At 38.8% G+C, this 20508-nt stretch overlaps 1 protein-coding gene across 1 annotated transcript in view; it reads right to left on the minus strand.

The window, feature by feature from the left end:
- Positions 1-20508, minus strand: part of LOC133525480 (acid phosphatase type 7-like) — a 22805-nt gene continuing 2297 nt past the window's right edge. The window contains 11 exon segments of the mRNA XM_061861734.1: positions 1-3136; positions 3244-3335; positions 5563-5624; positions 9511-9646; positions 13111-13229; positions 14793-14993; positions 15488-15641; positions 15644-15671; positions 16132-16253; positions 16887-17078; positions 18182-18418. Of these exon segments, the coding sequence (XP_061717718.1) occupies positions 3053-3136; positions 3244-3335; positions 5563-5624; positions 9511-9646; positions 13111-13229; positions 14793-14993; positions 15488-15641; positions 15644-15671; positions 16132-16253; positions 16887-17078; positions 18182-18398 (1407 nt within the window). The 5' untranslated portion in view covers positions 18399-18418 and the 3' untranslated portion in view covers positions 1-3052.

The raw sequence follows: 20508 nt of genomic DNA on the forward strand, positions 1-20508 counted from the left end.
TTGAGGATATATCTACGTTTTATTATGTCCTCTTTGAAAATTGGGGCTAATCTATAGCTTTATCCATTACAAGTAATACTTAGAGGGCGAACATGCTCTAACCGGCTTCGAAACAAGATGATACAACGCAAGGGAGGACTTTGCCATCGCAAAAATCTCAATGACAAAAGTAAAGAACAATATATATCACGATTGTATAAATAGTAGATTGTTAACCAAGGGATGAAAGACACCCATTACTGTCGAGGTCGTTTGGCATTGGAACGCAGTGGGACTTTTTATTTCAAATACGAGGAAAGTAAAACACATGTCCATTTAAAAAAAACACGGCTAAGTATAAACTTAATTCAGTAGAATAGTATTTCTTGACTTTCAACTAACAACTTAGGTAAGAATATATATTATTTATGGAATAGGAAGTAATTTTTGTATTTCAAAATTGTACAAAAAAAGAAAAAAAACGTACCCACTCAGAAAGTACAGTGCTCTAGAGCAGAGACGTGTCATTTTCTGCACACATTTTAGAACAACTACTACCCACTTTCAGAGCATGAGAAATGAAAATACTATTATAAATAAATAAATAAATAAATATTAATGGACATTATTACACAAATTGACTAAGTCCCACAGTAAGCTCAATAAGGCTTGTGTTGAGGGTACTTAGACAACGATATACAACGTGTCCCAAAACTCAACGATAAGCCGGCACCAGAGGATGGAGCTGCTTATGATTAGTCGAGAAAAAATAAGGAAAAAAATATATCTCAATTATTTTAGAAATTACAGAAAAAAAAAATGAAATTCATTGAAAATCGACATCCCTAATGGTATTTTTAACGACCATGTCTACAAATATTCAAATATTACTGTTTTTTTATTTTGTTTTTGGAAACTTCAGTAGCCCTGCTATCTAACACAGTTCTTAAAAATACCAAAATACATGTAGTTTTTACACAAAAAATAATCAAAATTCATTTTGTCCCTACAATTTTGAAAGATTGTTTCTTACAGTCCACTTTCAATCATCATGGTGTAAAAAAATAGTATCGACACCACTATGGCAATTATTTTCAAAAGTTGACGCAACTAACCAAGATTCCAAAATGGTATAATACTTTGGGAAACCTAGTTACAACAAAAAACAACGAATTTTTAAACAAGAACCGACATTTTTAAATGTTGATATTAATCACTGCCCGTGCAGTGCGAGAATACTTAAACCAAGAGTATCCAGGGCGTTAGATCGGGCGACTTGGTCCTATCTTGTGGCCACCCCGTTCGCCCGACCTGAACCCCCTGGACTTCTTCTACTGGGGCTGTCTTAAAGACAAAATCTACTCAAAACCCATAGCAACATTGGACGAGCTTCGCCAAAAAATCACACAAGCTGCGGATCATATCAATGGTAGAAGATATGCACGACGGATAAAACGATCATTTCTAAGGCGATGTCATGTCTGTATTAATGCCGGTGGCAGGCAATTTGAACATTTACTGTAGTATTAATAATGTAGTAAATGAATTTAAAAAAAAGGAAAAAAAAATTGTACCATTTCTTTGCATTTAGTCAACATTTTTCAACAACAAAAATCCTTTTTTGGGTACAGTAAAAGTGATTACCGCCAACATTAAATAATGTCGATTCTTGTTTAAAAATTCGTTGTTTTTTTTTGTGACTAGGTTTCCTAAAGTATTATACCATTTTGGAATCTTGGTTAGTTGCGTCAACTTTTGAAAATAATTGCCATAGTGGTGTCGATACTATTTTTTTACACCATGATGATTGAAAGTGGACTGTAAGAAAAAATCTTTCAAAATTGTAGGGACAAAATGAATTTTGATTATTTTTTGTGTAAAAACTACATGTATTATGGTATTTTTAAGAACTGTGTTAGATAGCAGGGCTACTTAAGTTTCCAAAAACAAAAAAAAAAAACAGTAATATTTGAATATTTGTGACATGGTCGTTAAAAATACCATTAGGGATGTCGATTTTCGATGAATTTCATTTTTTTTCTGTAATTTCTAAAATAATTGAGATATATTTTTTTCCTTATTTTTTCTCGACTAATCATAAGCAGCTCCATCCTCTGGTGCCGGCTTATCGTTGAGTTTTGGGACACGTTGTATATAATATATAAATATTTATAAATACTTCAATACATAGAAAACACCCATGACTCAGGAACAAAATATCCATGCTCATCACACGAATAAATGCCCTTACCAGGATTTGAACCCGGGACCATCGGCGTCGTAGGCACTGTCACTACCTACTAGGCCAGACCGGTCGTCGAGACAACTATCATATTAACAACTATTGATAAGTAACGCAGCTCTTCAAACAGATTTAATAAGTAATACGATACAATTAATAAAATGGAAATAATTCTTTTATTTATATATTCAACCGATTGTCGATATATTCATTTGTGCCGTCCCTTTTCCATTTGAATCTTTTCTATGAGTATTCCGCTCCTTGATACAAAGGCGCAGTATTTTGTTTTTGCTAGACTTGGCGGGTACTGCCGTGTCCCCAAATGTGCTTTATGACTTGTTCGACATACATATAAAGAACTAACAATAGTAATAATACATAGCAAAGTAAATGTTTAAAACGATCTGTAAATTTCAAACTAGATGGTGTTATTGTAATGTAATGAGCAATGGAGCACTTTTAGTCTTCGCCGTGTTCAAGGAAACTTAAACTCGATCGGCCAGATGGAGTAATGACTTTAAAATGATTATTGTTGCGTATAGGTGGAAAATTACATTTTTAAGATGACAGATGGCGTAATATAATGAGCACTTTAGGCTGCGTTTCCACCAGAGATGTGCGAGGATGCGTAGCGAGAAATGTGTTTGCTGAGAACTTAGTAGAGTTCATTTTTCTGTTATTTTTTTAAGAAACACATCTCTCGCTAACGCTGCGCATTCTTGCTTCTTGCACATCTCTGGTAGAAAATAAGCCTTAGTCGTAAGGATCGTACAAAATGTAACGTTTAATAATAATCTAACTAATATTAGATGACTGCATATAAAGAGCTCTTTAGTCGTCAGGATCGTTGAAGGAAAGCCTGTGCTTGATGAGCCAGAACGAGTCCACCACGTCGCCATTCTTCTCCACCGACGTCTGGAAATTAACAATTAAATTACTACTTATTGAAGACGAATATTCTCTACTCTGGCAACATAGCTTTGTCAAATAAAAAAACGCAAAACCAGCACTGGAAGCGTCACCTGTTCGATGTAGATGTGTGAGTGGTTGTGTACCACCATCCTCGTGTACCCAAAGTCGTCGGTGCGGAACGCCGACCACGGCGGATGCGTGCCTGCAAATCAATAATAATAAATAAATATAGGACATTCTCAAACAAATTTACTAAGCCCCACAGTAAGGTCATGAAGGCAAATTAAAATTGAAACAATTATTCTGCAAGTAAGGCCACGACGGTATGGGCACGTCATGAGGCGCCCACGTGACGAGAGAGGTGCTAGAGATGAGGGAGGAGCCTAGGGTCGCGGGAGGCCCCAGGTAACATGCATGGGGTAGGTCTTGTTAAATAGAACCTAGAAGAAGGAAGAATACCACCAGAGATGACCCAGGACAGACGCTCCTGGCGACGCCGTAGAGCCGACCCCATGTAAATGGGATGAACACAAATATTTATTAATAACAAAAAGTTACAAGTCGTTTCTTGATAGTGAGTACTTACATTATGTCTTGTAATTACGTTTATAAAATCACAAATAGTATATACTGTAATGAATTCATTATAAAATCCATGGAACAACTACTAAAAACCAATGGTTCCAGTCTACCGGCCTGGCCATGAACAAAGAAAATAAAAACAAAAAAACATGTTACATGATGTTCAAATTAAACGGTCACCCGAACCCAACCCTGGAACTACACACGCTAGGGCGGCGCCACTCATGCACGGAGCGAATAGTGACATCAAAATAAAACAGCAACATTTATAAATATAACAGCCAATACCAGGGTAACGAGATATGTTCGAGGATGCGTAGCGAGCCAATACAATTTATAAAATAAATATAACAGCCAATACCAGGGTAACGAGATATGTTCGAGGATGCGAAGCGAGCCAATACAATTTATAAAATAAATATAACAGCCAATACCAGGGTAACGAGATATGTTCGAGGATGCGAAGCGAGCCAATACAATTTATAAAATAAATATAACAGCCAATACCAGGGTAACGAGATATGTTCGAGGATGCGAAGCAAGCCAATACAATTTATAAATATAACAGCCAATACCAGGGTAACGAGATATGTTCGAGGATGCGTAGCGAGCCAATACAATATAAAAATATAACAGCCAATACCAGGGTAACGAGATATGTTCGAGGATGCGTAGCGAGCCAATACAATATAAAAATATAACAGCCAATACCAGGGTAACGAGATATGTTCGAGGATGCGTAGCGAGCCAATACAATATAAAAATATAACAGCCAATACCAGGGTAACGAGATATGTTCGAGGATGCGTAGCGAGCCAATACAATATAAAAATATAACAGCCAATACCAGGGTAACGAGATATGTTCGAGGATGCGTAGCGAGCCAATACAATATAAAAATATAACAGCCAATACCAGGGTAACGAGATATGTTCGAGGATGCGTAGCGAGCCAATACAATATAAAAATATAACAGCCAATACCAGGGTAACGAGATATGTTCGAGGATGCGTAGCGAGCCAATACAATATAAAAATATAACAGCCAATACCAGGGTAACGAGATATGTTCGAGGATGCGTAGCGAGCCAATACAATTGTACCCACTATCCATGCGCCAAGCGAGGAGGTGCATGAAGTGATTATATTGGTTCTATAGTTCTTAACAAACGCATGCCTCGCTACACGTCCTCGCACATCTCCGTCTAAGCAATTCTAGCCGTTTAGGTTTTTATTTGTAAAGGTAATTTATTTTTATTTTATTTTATTCGTAAAAAAATCGTCTAAAGGAGCCCACTGATTACCAGTTCTACTACGTCCAAAAGAGAGGTATGATGGGCATTGTGAATGTCATCTCGCTTTGTGTGGTAGGGTACAGCCAGCGGATGTCATTCCAGATCTAGAGCAGAGCCCAACTGGGGAAGTACCTCCACCTTACAGAAAACAGCAGCCAAATAACACTAGACCCTACTCACTCATAGTGTTGTGTTCCTGCCGGTGAGTAAGGTTGCCAGAGCTCAACGAGGGGGGGGGCCGACCCTAACCCCCCCGGTTAGGGTCGGCAACGCGCATGTAACTCCTCCGGAGTTTCAGGCGTACATAGGCTGCGGAGACTGCTTACCATCAGGCGGGCCGTATGCTTGTTTGCCACCGACGTAGTATTAAAAAAAAGTTCGCCGGACAATATCGGCTTTTCAGTTATTCGCAATTGTCAATTTTTACGAATAACTGACAGGCCGATATCGTCCGGCGAACTGATAATCAGTGGGCCCCTTTAGAAGCAACACTTTACCCTATAGTTGAGAACTTGAAAATAATGTTGTTGGAGACAATTGCTGTGACACTCACCAGTAAAAGGGTCCTGACCACCGTGGTTACCTGCGGACCCCGTCACGATGTGGACAGGCGCTCTGAAATAAATTACATACAAGACAAACTAAGTCATATCAAATTAACTATTATTTATTCTCAGGCAACTAAACCTTTAGACCATACCATATACCTTACAGATTACATGCATACATAACAATATTAATAATCTTAAAAGCCAAAAATCATTATCACTAATATATTGATGGTTTATAATTAAATTGCATCGACATAAATAGTAAATCCAACCAAGGGATGAAAGGCACTCATTTCTGCAAAAGTAGTTAGGCCAATATATAGTCCGAGGCTGAAATGATGCCTTTCACCCGAACTAAACTCTACTTTTCATTTCGAATACGAGGAAAGTAAAATACATGTGTTTTTTTTAAACATGACTATTCTATTTTGTAGCATTCCTTAGCAGATAAAATCATAATAAAGTTAAATATAAGTAAAGTAACTGAGTACCCTAAGTACTGTAGTTTTTGACGACCGGTTTGGCCTAGTGGGTAGTGACCCTGCCTACGAAGGTGATGGTCCCGGGTTCAAATCCTGGTAAGGGCATTTATAAAAAAAAAAAAAAAAATAAAAAAAAAAATTATTTATTACAGATCAAAGATCCATATTATGTTAGTACTTATACTCTAGACTTAATAACTATGTTAGTTTGAGAAAACACATAAAAAAAAAACAAAAACCAAATAAAAACAAAAAAAAAACTTCCTATTTGGCCCTTCCAATGGCGACTTCGACCCAGTATTTTGTTGTAGGGCAGTCTAGGCTTTCCGACAATGTCCTGAGGAGGCTATTGCCACTGCAACGCACTCGCCTAAGTAATGATCCAACACGCTTGCGTCTGATTGCGAAAAAGTCATCACTTCGCGCTTCCGCAAACATGCTAGATGCACTACAGTGCTTGGGCAGTCGCAACAGCATCCTCAAGACATTGTTATACTGGACCCTCAGTGCGTTGTATGCCCTTTGGGTAAAATTTACCCACAGACTGCAGATTTATTCGTGTGATGAGCATGGATATTTATTTCTGAGTCATGGGTGTTATCTATGTATTTATAAATATTTATATATTATTTATATCGTTGTCTAAGTACCCTCAACACAAGCCTAATTGAGCTTACTGTGGGACTTAGTCAATTTGTGTAATAATGTCCTTTAATATAAAAAAAAAAAATCACAATGGAAGTTGTATAACAAAAAAAAGGAAATTTCAATTGCTTAATCGTAAAAAAAAAGAAAAATAAATCGTATTTGAACAGTTAAATTCTTTAGTGCAGAAACGTATCAACTTACTGCACACTTTTTAGAACAATAAAGACCGTCTTTCAGAGAATTAGAGATGACAAAACCTTATTTATAATTTTTCGTTGGTAGGTATTGGCGCGCCGAAACCGAATTATTTTGCAAGGACGCCGCCGCTGGCAAAAGTTCGGCGTGACCTTGACTGGTTGTAATAAGCTGTGTATTTTATAACAGCAGTCGACAGTTGGAAGTTGACGAGTTCATTGATTGTGACGATGAATAATTTCCTCGAATAAAGTTTTGTATCCATGAACGTTTATTTAAATTATTTATCTCGTTACGTTGGCCTTTCATTACCTAGTTAACATAGGTACCTACGGTACCCGGCGATAAATATTGCACATCTGAATTTCGGCTTCGTAGAGCGTTGCCCCTTTTCTCTCATATTCTTATTAGTATCATTGATATCTTGGTATCATTCGTGTTCTCTTGCTGTACTTACTGGATTTCAGGATAGGACGTCTGCTATCTGGTTTTGCGTTTCGCTCCGACACACGATGTCGGCTAACCGGCCCGTGGGGTCCTTTATGCTGTTCAACCAGTGTATTAAAGATCATTCCCATTAAGAATTTTACAATTCACTTATTATGAGAACTTAAATTAATTACTTAGTAATAAGCGTTAAGAAAACAAGAAGAAGGTAGTTTACACAATACTCGGACAATAAGTTACCACAATAAGTTAGTTAGTTAGTTATTGCTTGATGGTCCCTTACTACGGTGAACTGGTCGCCTTCTAGGAATGCCTTCATTTCCTTTATACTCCCTCGGATTGCTAAGCATTTTTTCTCTGCTGTTATGTAACTTTATCTGTGGTACTGGGTAGGCATCTTTCTCGGATATCTGGTTAATTTTACGGAAATCTCCACAGGATCGGTACTGATCTGACGGCTTTTTTCCCGGGGGAACTATATGGGCTGTGTGACCTCTCGATCACGCCCTGTTGATGCATGTCACTCACGTGTTTGTCTATTATTTCTTGCTGCCTGGGATTTCGTGGATAGTATCTTTGTGTGACGGGTTCTGTGTGCTTCAGTTTTATTCTGTGTTGTGCCCAGATATTATCGGACTCTTGTCGCATCGTTCGGATTGGTGTCGTAGCATTTCCTGCAATTGTGCTTGTTGTACCTTTGTGAGTGGTCGGGTTGGTTGTTGATGTGTTGGTTCTGCGCTCGTGGTGCTCTTGTGCTGCTCTTGGGGTAGTGTTTCTTGTGTATTCTTGCTTTCTTGTGTTTTCCTACGGTTTTTTATTCTCTTTCTCCGGTTTCTTTGTGTTGCCGCTGGCTATTCTTATTACCGCGGTCATCTGAGTCTTGGCTTTCTCCTGGCCATTGTATGGACATTCCGAGTCGTTTCAATACGTCCATCCTTATTATAATGTCCGTCGCTGCACCCTCAGCCAGTGCCTTATCGTTATCTCTTTGATTGTTATGTCAACTAACAGGTTGTTGTGAGCTTGAGTCCTGGTCCCATTTGCTAGTATTATTTCTCTTGTTTTTACCTTATCCTGGTACGCGCGGTCCTTAAATTCATTGTATACTTGTGGATTGGTTTACGAGTTGGTGGAGCCTGTATCTATTACGCCTTGGTATTTTCTTCCCATTATGTGCAAATCGGCGTATATACGGTTGTCGATCGTCTGTTGGCTGTCGGATACTCCTAGCTTTTCCTGCCCTTTCCAGGTTGCTTTCCTGCAGCAGGCTCTGCTCAGCACTCCTAGTTTTCCACACTGGCTACAAAATACTTGGCGTCTGCCTCTGCAGGCATCTGCGTTATGTCCCGGTTTCCCACAAGACCAGCAACTGTATCTGGGGTCGTACCTCGGATGTACTGTTTGGCTCGTACTCTCTCTCTGTTCGGGTTTCGGTTTCAGGTTGTTGCTTCGTCTGTCGTCCCTACCTTGGATCGTTTGTTCGTTGTTTACTTGCTTGTTGTCCCTCCATTTGCCGTAGTCGCTGGTGGATCGCCATGCTCCTGACGATGTTGTTGTACCGTACGTGGGTGACCTTATGTTTTTATACTCGGTTCCTAACTTTAATAGTTCTGGTAAGGTCTTGTAGTCCTGCTTTTTTATGTATAGCTTGTCGCTACGCAGTATATTCTCGTGGACACGGTGTAACTTTTCTATCTCATTGAGGTTTCCGTACCTGCGCATTAGTGTTGTATATCCGTGACATAATCGGTATACCTTTCGTAGACTCTTAATTTGCTTTCTGGTTACGATTTTGGCTATGAGATCCTCTTCGTAATTGATCGGGGAGTAGTATAACTTAAATGTTTATAAGAATTGATCCCAATTGGTCCATGAATCGACGTAATTTCTGTACCACAACAACGCCCTACCTTTTAAGATGCGCAGTCGCTTTCGAAAAACTAGTCCCTACACCGCTTGTTGGGATTAGTCGCCAAGCGAACCGAAGCTCCCACGAGACGTGGCGAAATGCCAGGACAACGATAAGAAGATGGTGACGAAATGTATCCCATGTTGTGCACCCGGAATCAGTATAAGGCTCGGCTAGGAAGCCAGTATACACGGTGTTGTTGTAGATGGGCTCGTGTGCCCAGAACATGAGGCCCACGGCGTACTGCTGCAGCGCAGCTCGGCACTCACCTTGGATCGGTGTAAGGCTCGGCCAGGGAGCCATTATACACGGTGTTGTTGTAGATGGGCCACAGGCGCTCGTACGAGTGCTCGTGTGCCCAGAACACGAGGTCCACAGCGTACTGCTGCAGCAATGGCTCCAGGCCTGTGGGATAGTAGAAACAGTTGGTATGGTAAGGAAATTCTAAAGGAGGCTGACTCCTAAAATAATTATGACCAAAGTTAAATCATAATGGTACTGGGTTATTATGGTCTAATTTCAAAGAATATACTAAAATAAGCATTATTTGCATTGACAACTTTTTTCTAAACCTATAATTATTCTATGAGGAATCCAGGGATCTCCTCAAATCTTATAGGCATACATATAACGATTTTAGTATTTTCATTAACAAACCAAGCATTTTCATACAAAACAATGCAATTTGATGAAGTGGAACTGCTGATGATGAACAAAACGGCACTCTTTAATAACACATATTTCACTTTTGACGAGTTGTCCTCTTCGTTATGTTTGTTAAGCAAGTAAGGTCTGAACATTTGTGTTAAGGTCTTGTTCTGATGATGGGTTCCATGAGGTCCAACTTCCCAAATCTTGATGACTTAAGATCCAGACCTTAAAACTTGAAATGTACCCAAAGCGCAAAAATGTTTAATGATAGTCTTGCAGAATGATGCATCACTCGTAAGAAAAACAAAAAAGCGGCCAAGTGCGAGTCGGACTCGCCCATGAAGGGTTCCGTACCATTTATGACGTATTAAAAAAAACTACTTACTAGATCTGGTTCAAACCAATTTTCGGTGGAAGTTTGCATGGTAATATATATCATATATTTTTTTTAGATTTTTCATTCTGTTATTTTAGAAGTTACAGGGGGGGGGGACACACATTTTTTCACTTTGGAAGTGTCTCTCGCGCAAACTATTCAGTTTAGAAAAAAATGATATTAGAAACCTAAATATCATTTTGAAGACCTATCCCTAGATACCCCACACGTATGGGTTTAATGGAAAAAAAAATTTTTTTGAATTTTTATGACGTATAAAAAAAAAAAACTACTTACTAGATCTCGATCAAACCAATTTTCGGTGGTAGTTTACATGGGAATGTATATCATATATTTTTTTTAGATTTTTCATTCTGTTATTTTAGAAGTTACGGGGGGGGGGGACACACTTTTTACCACTTTGGAAGTGTCTCTCGCGCAAACTATTCAGTTTAGAAAAAAATGATATTAGAAACCTCAATATCATTTTTAAAGACCTATCCATAGATACCCCACACGTATGGGTTTGATGAAAAAAGATTTTTTGAGTTTCAGTTCTAAGTATGGGGAACCCCCAAAATTTATTGTTTTTTTTTCTATTTTTGTCTAAACATCATAATGCGGTTCATAGAATACATCTATTTACCAAGTTTGAACAGTATAGCTTTTATAGTTTCGGAAAAAAGTGGCTGTGACAGAATCGGACAGACAGTCGGACATGACGAATCTATAAGGGTTCCGTTTTTTGCCATTTGGCTACGGAACCCTAAAAATGGAAAAATAATTATCTTTAAAAAAAAAGTTAAACCGACTTAAAAAACGGATAAAATAAAATATCGTCCCGATACGCTAGCAACTGATACGTTGAAGTCGGTGCCAAGCCAAATTGTTACAGTACTGGTCCTTCCTTTTTCATCGAACTACACCAGGGTTGACATTCTGGTTGACGGCGGATTGAAGATTTGGCGTGGCACCTACTTCCAACATAAAAGTTGCTAACGCATATTTTTAAGTATCTATTAAATAAATAAAATATATTTTATTTTATGTTTTTTGAAGTCGGCTTTATTCTTTTCAATTTCTTAACTAAGTTTAGCCCTAGCAGCCCTTTAGTCACAGAATACGTAGGGCGTGCATTTCAGTAATACCAACCCAAGACATACAACGATTTAATACTTAACGTAGGGGTTTACTTTTAACGTCCAGTTTCAGTATAGTATTTTTTAAACACGAAGGGTACGGATAGTGAATGCAACAATGTGTCATATTTCAATATTAGTTAAAATAAAAATAGATTTATATTATTGTAATTTTTTTCATCTAAATTATTAAGAAAATGATCACTGATCATTCGTTGCTAAAGTATGGAATAATTCATTTATTATCATTAGTACTTAATTAACATGTGTTTCTAAAGTGTAGATAAAACATATCAGTTACATACTTTACATGTGCATTGTGCACATTCCATAAAGTAGTTTAATTATTACTTTAGTTGTTTATGATTTACAGTTATACATATATGTACTTATTTTATTGGTTCATCGATGGACATGCAGTATAGCTAGCACGTGTATTAATTAATGCCAACTATGTTGACTTCAAACATGATTAATTAACAAAAAAAAGTAGTTACAAGATTGTAATTGTCAAAAAATTATATCTGATGGGGCTCGAGATCTGATGGGGTTGAGATGATCTTATCTATGAGGAATCGAAAAAACTCCATAAATGTTAAAGGCATACATATAGTGATTTATGTATTTTCTTTAACAATTCAAGCATTTACATTTAAAAAAGTGACATTTGATGAAGTGGGACTGCTGATGATGATCAGAATAGAACTCTTCAACGACGCATAGTTCACGATTAGCGATTTGTGCTCTACGCTGTGTTTGTTAAGTAAATTAGATTTTCAAGACATTTTTTAATATAATATAATAATGTTTCTTTCACCGGTCTCCCTCATTGAAGACGGTTTTTTTTCTTAAAAATTATTTGAGCAATAAGAGCTCTATTGATGTTATACTGGAAGGTGTTTCCCCATAGCATAATAGTTTATCTCACAATTTAGCCTCTATTAGCGCATAATAAACTATTTTAAGATGGTCTATGTCAATTTCATCTCTGAGGGTTCTCAGGGCATAGCATGCTGAACTAACTGCGTTCTCAATAGCATCCAGCTCCTTTATCCATTTTAACTTAGAATCGAGACGTATACCGAGATTTTACACTATCAACTATTGCTACAGCTACATACTTTTTTAGAGTTTTGATTAAATAGCATTATTCGGGTCTTATTGGTATTTAGGCATAGATTGTTAAGAGTAAACCATTCGTAAAAGGAAGATAATGCAAGATTGACTAATTCATTGAACTCTATTATGTGATCAGCATGAACCACTGCATCCGTATCATCAGCATACATTATTAAATTGCATTTCATGTCGTCTGAAAACTTATGAACAAACGAGGTATAGGTACATCGTTGTCTGAGAACCCACAACACAAGCCTTCTTGGGCTTATTGTGGGGCTTAGTCAATTTGTGTAATAATATTTATTTATTATTGTATTTATCTATTTAATTAAATACATAAAAATAAACACTCAAAACAAAACAACGGTATTGTACACTCTGCTATATTATACAGAGTAAATATGCCATACCATTGAATAAATAAATACATTTCTTAAGGTTTTAATATTGATTTGAGACGAGCGCTCGCGCTGGTGAGTGCGTCCAAAATGCACCCACAATGACAAAGTTGGCTTGCCAGAGAGTATAGTTTTTGGGTGTCCTTTTGAAGTTTGCTTTGTGTATTCGTGATGTGTAATACGCACCGTGCCCGAAGAAGGGGTTGCCGGTGCGCGAGAACTCGTACTCGCAGTCCGGGAGGTCGTCGGCGTTGCTGCAGTACATGGGGCGGTGGCCCATCAGCACGATCCACGGCCGCACCGTCCTGCGCGCACCGTGCCATCCTGTTAGCCCGAGCCCGAGCACGGGGCGCGAGAGGCCCGCGGCCCGCAGCGCGGCGAGCGGCAAATCATACATTTGGTCGAGCGCACATAGCGCAATTTCACAAAGTCTGTGCGGGAAGAGAAAAGCCGCGGAATATAAGGTAACTAACATGTTCCATGACTCTTCTCTTTCCGAACAGACTCTACATAGATTGCCGCTTGCCGCGGCGCGGGCCGCTTGTGTCCAGCCCGCAGCCTAACACTAGCTTTAGGTTGCTGTGGTTATCTTATCTGAGGCACAAATAAATTCTTCTAATGTATATGGTTTCAGAGTTGCAACCACTGCTGTCGATGCGTTCGCTTATTCTTTTTTATTGCATTTTTGATTAACACACACATGCATCATTTTCCTACATATGAAATAATAAAATAACAAGGGAACATTATGTGTCGTGTCATCCCAGCTAAGCCGTGTGAACATGAAAAAAAAACCTCAACTCGATCTCATTCATTCGAGTGAACAGTCTGATATCACCTTAAGTATAAGTCCATTTACTTCTAGGCTAAACTTTTGAGAAGAGCCAAAGTAGAAATCACCATATTACGTATTGGTCATCTCAGAGAGTTAACGTTGATTTGAGTGGTCTAACCTAACATTTTAAAAATGATCGACGGCAGCGTATCCGTAAATTTTAGCGGTGGCGATGGCGGCATGGTAAAATAACAGGTGGTGTTGCGCCGACAAGACTCGCGTATAATAAAAAGTTCCGTCATAATCAAGGGATCAACTAAGTGACTATACTGTTGTACTAGCACTAAATAATTTCATCTTATTAAGCTTAGAATATTTGTTTTTAATACCATGACGGTGGCAAACAAGCATACGGCCCGCCTGATGGTTAGCAGTCACCGCAGCCTATGGACGCCTGCAACTCCAGAGGTGTTACATGCGCGTTGCCGACCCTTTAAAAACCTGTACACTCCTTTTTGAAGAACCCCATACTGTAGACCCTCGGGAAAACCTCGGAAGGGAGCTCATTCCACAGCCGGAGCGTCCGCGGGAGGAAATTCCTCTTGAACCGCACAGTACGCGACCATTTAGGTTCTAAGGTATGAGGATGAACACCCTGCCGACGGCGAGCGGTGCGGTGATAGAAAGTGGCCGTTGGCATCAAGTCAAACAATTCCTCAGAGCACAGCCCATTGTACAAGCGGTAGAACACACGCAAGGAGGCAAAGGCTCTCCTTAGACTTAAAGGTTCAATACCGCTTGTGAGTTTAAAGTGGAAAAATTACTGTCTTTGGTAAGACAGACAATAATTATTCCACTTTAAAATTTATTCTCAGCTTAAAAGCATCGTTCGCAGACTTTTCTGCTTGTTCAAAATTAATTTAATTTCATCTTATGTTGTCAGTTAATCTGGGAGGGCTTAATAGATAAATCAACATTAATAAAGAATGTAAAATATTCCGCGACATAAGGGAGTTTATAGAAGTGCCTGAACTGCTCTACCTTCTATAGTATGTACAAGGTATTTTAAATACAACTTAGTATAGAACCTTACCTGTTCTCCTTATGACTAGCCATGGCCAGATCCTTTTCCAGCCACTGGTACTGTTCGTAGATCATCTTGACGCCGTACTTGATGTAGTAGTAGTACTCGGTGGAGATGGCCACGAAGTGCGCGGGCCCCAGGTCGAAGCTGTAGAACATGCTCTCCGTGCCGCCCGGCATCGAGAAGCGCTCGCGGTAGTTGCTGAAGTTACTGAATATACGAAATTCATGTAAATAAATATTAAGTAAATATTATTTATTGCACCCCAAAAAAGAAATTGAAACACAGATTCATAGTGTAAATAAAGGTAGCAATGGGCGGTCTTATCGCTGTAAACCATCTCTTTCAGATTATCTTGGTTAGCAGAATGTAAAGGTGATTCACAACAGTTGGGCCGGGTTTATATGAGAATTTGGACAATTCAGTACTTTCGCGTGAGTTCTTATGAGAGACCATCACGGGCACGGTCAATTCGATGTTTGATAACCTTATTAGGTGTAAATGATGTTCAGTAAAGTGTGCGGCTGCTCATCACTAATTAAAAGGGTATCAAATGCTGGTAGTAATATGAGATCTTCTATGATCAACTTTTACTCACTAAGTAGCAGGTAGGTAGGTAGGTATACGAGTATATAGCAGTAACTCTGAAATCACATAAAAATCCCGGTCTCCATACAAATCTCGAATTAAACTTTGGTACTCACTAGGCCTGCTCATGATTGCCGACACACGTCATGTATGGGACCATGGTCGCGATGGGCTCGATCTGCCGCATGAACTGGTCGCCTACCCTCGCGTTGTCGGTCGCCATGTCATAGCCCATGTCGCCCACGTGGAGGATCAGATCGAAGTGACCCATTCGGATTCCTCTTGAAGGTATGGCATCGCCTGTGTATTAAAGTATTTCCCACTGGTTTAAGGACAGTAGTCTTTATTCAAGGTTCCAGATCATTCTAAGACGTCTGTTTTATACTATGTGTGTGTATCGTGCGCGTACTTAGGACGACCGACTGATTACCTAAGTCTGACATGTGAAAGCTCGCTGTGTGAAAGAATTGAAAACGGTACCGCTGCAGTAAGACAGTAATAATAGCTAGTCGAGATATGTGGAATGATCGTTTCGAAGGATAAGGCCCTTTTTGGATTGGTAAGCTACGGATACTAGTAATATCATAAGTTGGAACCATATATAGGATACTGTTATCCCACAATTCATCTCCTTATAAATCGAAAGGGGAATGGAAGTTAACACCTTAGGTAATCGAAATCAGTTAAAAAAAAAATATGCTGCTAAAGGACAGAAGCTACTTCAGCTAGTTGAAGGATATAACACATAGTTTACACCTACTTTGGCGCCCTCAGTGCCCATGTCTCCGAAGACGGCGGCGCGCACGGGCCAGTTGTTCCCTTTCGGAACCGTGCGGAAGGAGAACAGGCTCGACACGCCGTACTCCGAGCCCACGTTGTACACTGCCACAGAAAGATAACTAGATGAATTACCTTCTCTGGAAAAGACTTGCTAGTGGCTAGACCTACATATTTTAAAGCTACAAGGTACACTATTTACTAGTGTAAGCTGTCAGCAGTATCAACATTGATGCGATTTACACATGCTTCAATGATAATGAGGTTAACCCCTAAGACCATATCGGCAACATACTTGCCGTCATACTAAAAACAAAAACGCAATAATAATTACGGTCCGAAATCCTATGACTAGAAAAGAATTTCAAATAGTACACTCACATGAAAAAAAAAAACCGTTTATTTCAGATCACTAATCCATAATGACTATTAGTATAAACTTAAAACTATGTTAATTATTTAGGTACTATGAGAAAAATAAAAATAAGAAATTATAACTAAAAACTAAGATATGTGGAGAGGAGGGGCGCAGGTTGCCATGCTCTATTTAGGTCTCCCAATTGCCACCTCCACCCAAAACTTTATAACCGTTGAAGAAGTTTTGAAGCCATAGGCAAGCATGATCCATACTACTGACAGCAACCGTAGCAACACTCTTAATTGACCCTAAGAACCTTTATATTTGTGAAATAAAATTTGCGAATTGTCAATTAACAGTGTTGACGATGGTGAACTCACCATATTTAGTATCATACTGCAGGTCAGGAAGCGTTACGCGGTGTGTGTACTGTTGACGGCGCTCGTTTCCGCCGTCTTCGAACAACGAGCTAGCGCCGTAAGCATAGTGCTGCAGCTCGTCCACCCCGTAGTGGACCACGCTGGGAGTATCGTTGAAAGTCGACCAAGTTATTACAATGTCGTTGGATTTCTCTGAAATCACAATTTTATTATTGCCGCATATCGAGTGATTTTATTTAATAAAATCTTTCTGGGTTATTTTATTAAAAGTGGTAATTGGCTAATAATATTGTGATCTATTTATAATTATGATTGACATTTGTATTTAGTTGATTATATAATTTACATTAAGTTAAGTAATCTAACTTTATGTCTCTAACCTTGACGTGTAATTATCTTTATCAATAAAAATATGAATATGAATGATCTTGGTATCTGGGATATAAAAACAGAGCTTATATGATATATATATATAATATATATATAATATATATATATATATATATATATAGAATGTATGACAAAGTACCAGGAGGCTCGGCGGAACGTTTGTCATCATTTACTAATTATTCAAAGAAATCCCGGATTTTTAAACAATCAACAATCAAAAAAATGTGGCGTTTAAGCAATTAAAACAAACAATTAGCTGTCAACTGGCAACACGATATCAAATATACATTTTGCTAACAACCATAATATTTTGACTTTTAATCAATCATTAACATGTTAATTTGGGGAATACCCACCATAGTTTAATAACTAGCATTGTTTAGCATAATTTTACGTTAAAGTTATCGAAACAAACAACTAAATAACAAAAATTCGCATTCGCAAGTAATTACCGCTACCTAAAGGTTGTCTGGAAGAGATCGCTTTTTAGCGATAAGACCGCCTGTTGTTACCTGGTTCTATTTTCCTTTAAAATTCATTTGTAGTTTTACATGTATGTAAAATGTATAATTGTTGGTGAAATAAAGAATATTTACTTACTTACTTACTTACCGCCAAAGGCAAACCTTCGCCGCCGCCGCCGCCCGCCACCGCCGTCCACCAACGCCACCATGCCCCATCCTGTCGTCGCCAGCAAAGCGAACGACGGTTATCACCGACTCCCACTAGATTTTTTTTTATACTACGTCGGTGGCAAACAAGCATACGGCCCGCCTGATGGTAAGCAGTCTCCGTAGCCTATCTACGCCTGCAACTCCAGAGGAGTTACATGTGCGTTGCCGACCCTAACAACCCTCCCTCCCTTCGTCGAGCTCGTTGAGATAATGCAAAGAATATATAATTACCACCAAAGGCAATGTGGACTTGCTCAGGGTTACAGTGCTCGCAGTAATTCGACTCCGTTATCGGCGGCAGGTACTCTTCCACCGGCTCCACCGTGATGTACTCGGCCGCCGCCACCGCCGCCGCGCCCCACTCTTCCGCCGCCAGTCCGGCGTACGGCGATTGCGCCGACGCCGAGCTAAACGCCGTCAGCGTGAGAAAGAGCACAAGCGACTTCATTGTGGCTCCTCACTGCTCAGCTAGGTAAAAAAGTTGAAGAGATAAAGCGAATAAGCGAAAATAAAATTACTGTTTTGCTTGTTAAGTAATATAAAAAATGTATTATATCCGATCAATTCCGATCCGGCCTCAGCCACTAGGAGAGCTTGATCGTTTATATATAGTAGGCAAGGAAAGTAGGTATATGTTATGTTGCGTGTATAATTAAGATTTTGTCATTATATAATTGCAAGCACTTGCTCAGACTTCATTTAGAAAATTAATTTTAAGACGAAACTGGAGGACCCCCCGCGAAATTGTCTTTTCATACAAACGCTAGTCCTCATTTTCCTCTCTGCATTTTTGAAAATATTTTGACACAACTTGTATGTCAACCACAGCTATGATTTGTGTGATTTTTTCGAATTTTTAATTATTATAAGAGTTAGGAGCATTTAAAAAATTGTATGCAATCGGTTTTTCGCACTTATTTTGTATAATTATCAAAAAATCGGAGAGAGGAAAATGGAGACTACGTTTGTATGGAAAAGCGGCCGTCCTCTTTCCTCTAAAGTAAATGGAATCATTGTAACGGAACGTTATTAACAGATATTTCAATAGTGGCCACTTGCCCAGCCTTGACGTGACGGTAGGTATTTAGTATCTGTAGCACCTTACATCGATAGGTAAGTACAAAGGGCATATAATCACTACGTAGGTAATTTTTCAAAAACATAAAACTCACAACTAGTTTTAAATTACCTTCTTACTTATAAGTTATAATAGTCCGACACGTGTAGACTGATATTTGTCGCCAATAATTTTCGGAATATTTAACAATAGGATATTAAAATGTCGTCGGTGCCGTAAGACAACTATTCGGTTGTAAATAATAAAAACCGGACAAGTGCGAGTCGGACTCGCCCACCGAGGGTTCTGTACAAATTTAGCTTATTTTCATTTTTTATTTTATAGTTTTCAGGTTTTATTCCGTATATTTGTAGTAGGTATATATAGTTTTATGTCAACGGCAAATACGACCCTCCTATACATTTTGATTCCCTTGACACGCCTGATGGTAAGCAGTCACCATAGTCTATGTACGCCTGCTGCAACTACAGGGGTGTTACATGCGCGTTGCCGACCCTTTAAAAACCTGCATGTACACTCCTTTTCTGAAGAACCAGAACCCCATACTGTAGCCCCTAGGGATACCTCCGCAAGGACCTCGTCATTCCACAGCCGGAGTCGCGAATTGTCCCCAAATTCGAGCCTTATCGTTTTTTTATTATTTAATTATACTAAAACTTATTCCAAATCCTTATGTTGAATTGGTACGCCCATGAATCCCATGCCATGATACAATTTTTTGCAGTTATGTAGGATTGTTCATTATTAGCCACTAAAAGCATTTTAGGGTATGTGCCTATTCTTGCCAACCCTAATGTTTAATAAACTGCAACATTGCTAATACATGAGCCGGGCGGCTCGCGGCTGACCGTTCACCGTACGCGTGGCGTGGGATAGCTCTGTTATCACTAGCACAGCTCCCGCCAATACAATACTTAAAACTACACTTTATGTCACGTAGCTAGGGTATACTTTCCTTAATTATACCCGACCTCATATGGAGCGGTAGGCATACGGATTGGTGATTAGGCTCGCAATTGACTCACTGCCTATTGTTATTTTCCTCATAAAAAAATATGTAATGCTACATTTTGTTGCGAAGATTAATTATATCTTTTTTGTATAAAATATAAACGTCATGTTTTAATAGGGGTCCCTTTTCCACAAAATACGGTAGTCTCTGATTATCGAGACTAATAAGTATCGGCGTGGGAATAAAGTTGTTAACATCAGCGTTTAACTTACCAATTAAAAACCACCACCGACCATATAAACTGAGTCATGTAAATATTGAGTTAAAATAAATCGTAGTTAAAAAGAACTTAATATAAAAACGCTAAATTCAACGACGACCGCCCTCGATCGACACTGAACCACCAATCCCGTCATGTCATAACAAATCGTGCATCATTTAAATACTATTCCGGAACTTTCCTTTTTTTCTAAAATGAACTCAAAGTTTCAAACTAAGTTCCAAAGTTAATATCCATATATTATATAA

The sequence above is a fragment of the Cydia pomonella genome, chromosome 15 (assembly GCF_033807575.1).
Source record: "Cydia pomonella isolate Wapato2018A chromosome 15, ilCydPomo1, whole genome shotgun sequence".
NCBI lineage: Eukaryota > Metazoa > Arthropoda > Insecta > Lepidoptera > Tortricidae > Cydia > Cydia pomonella.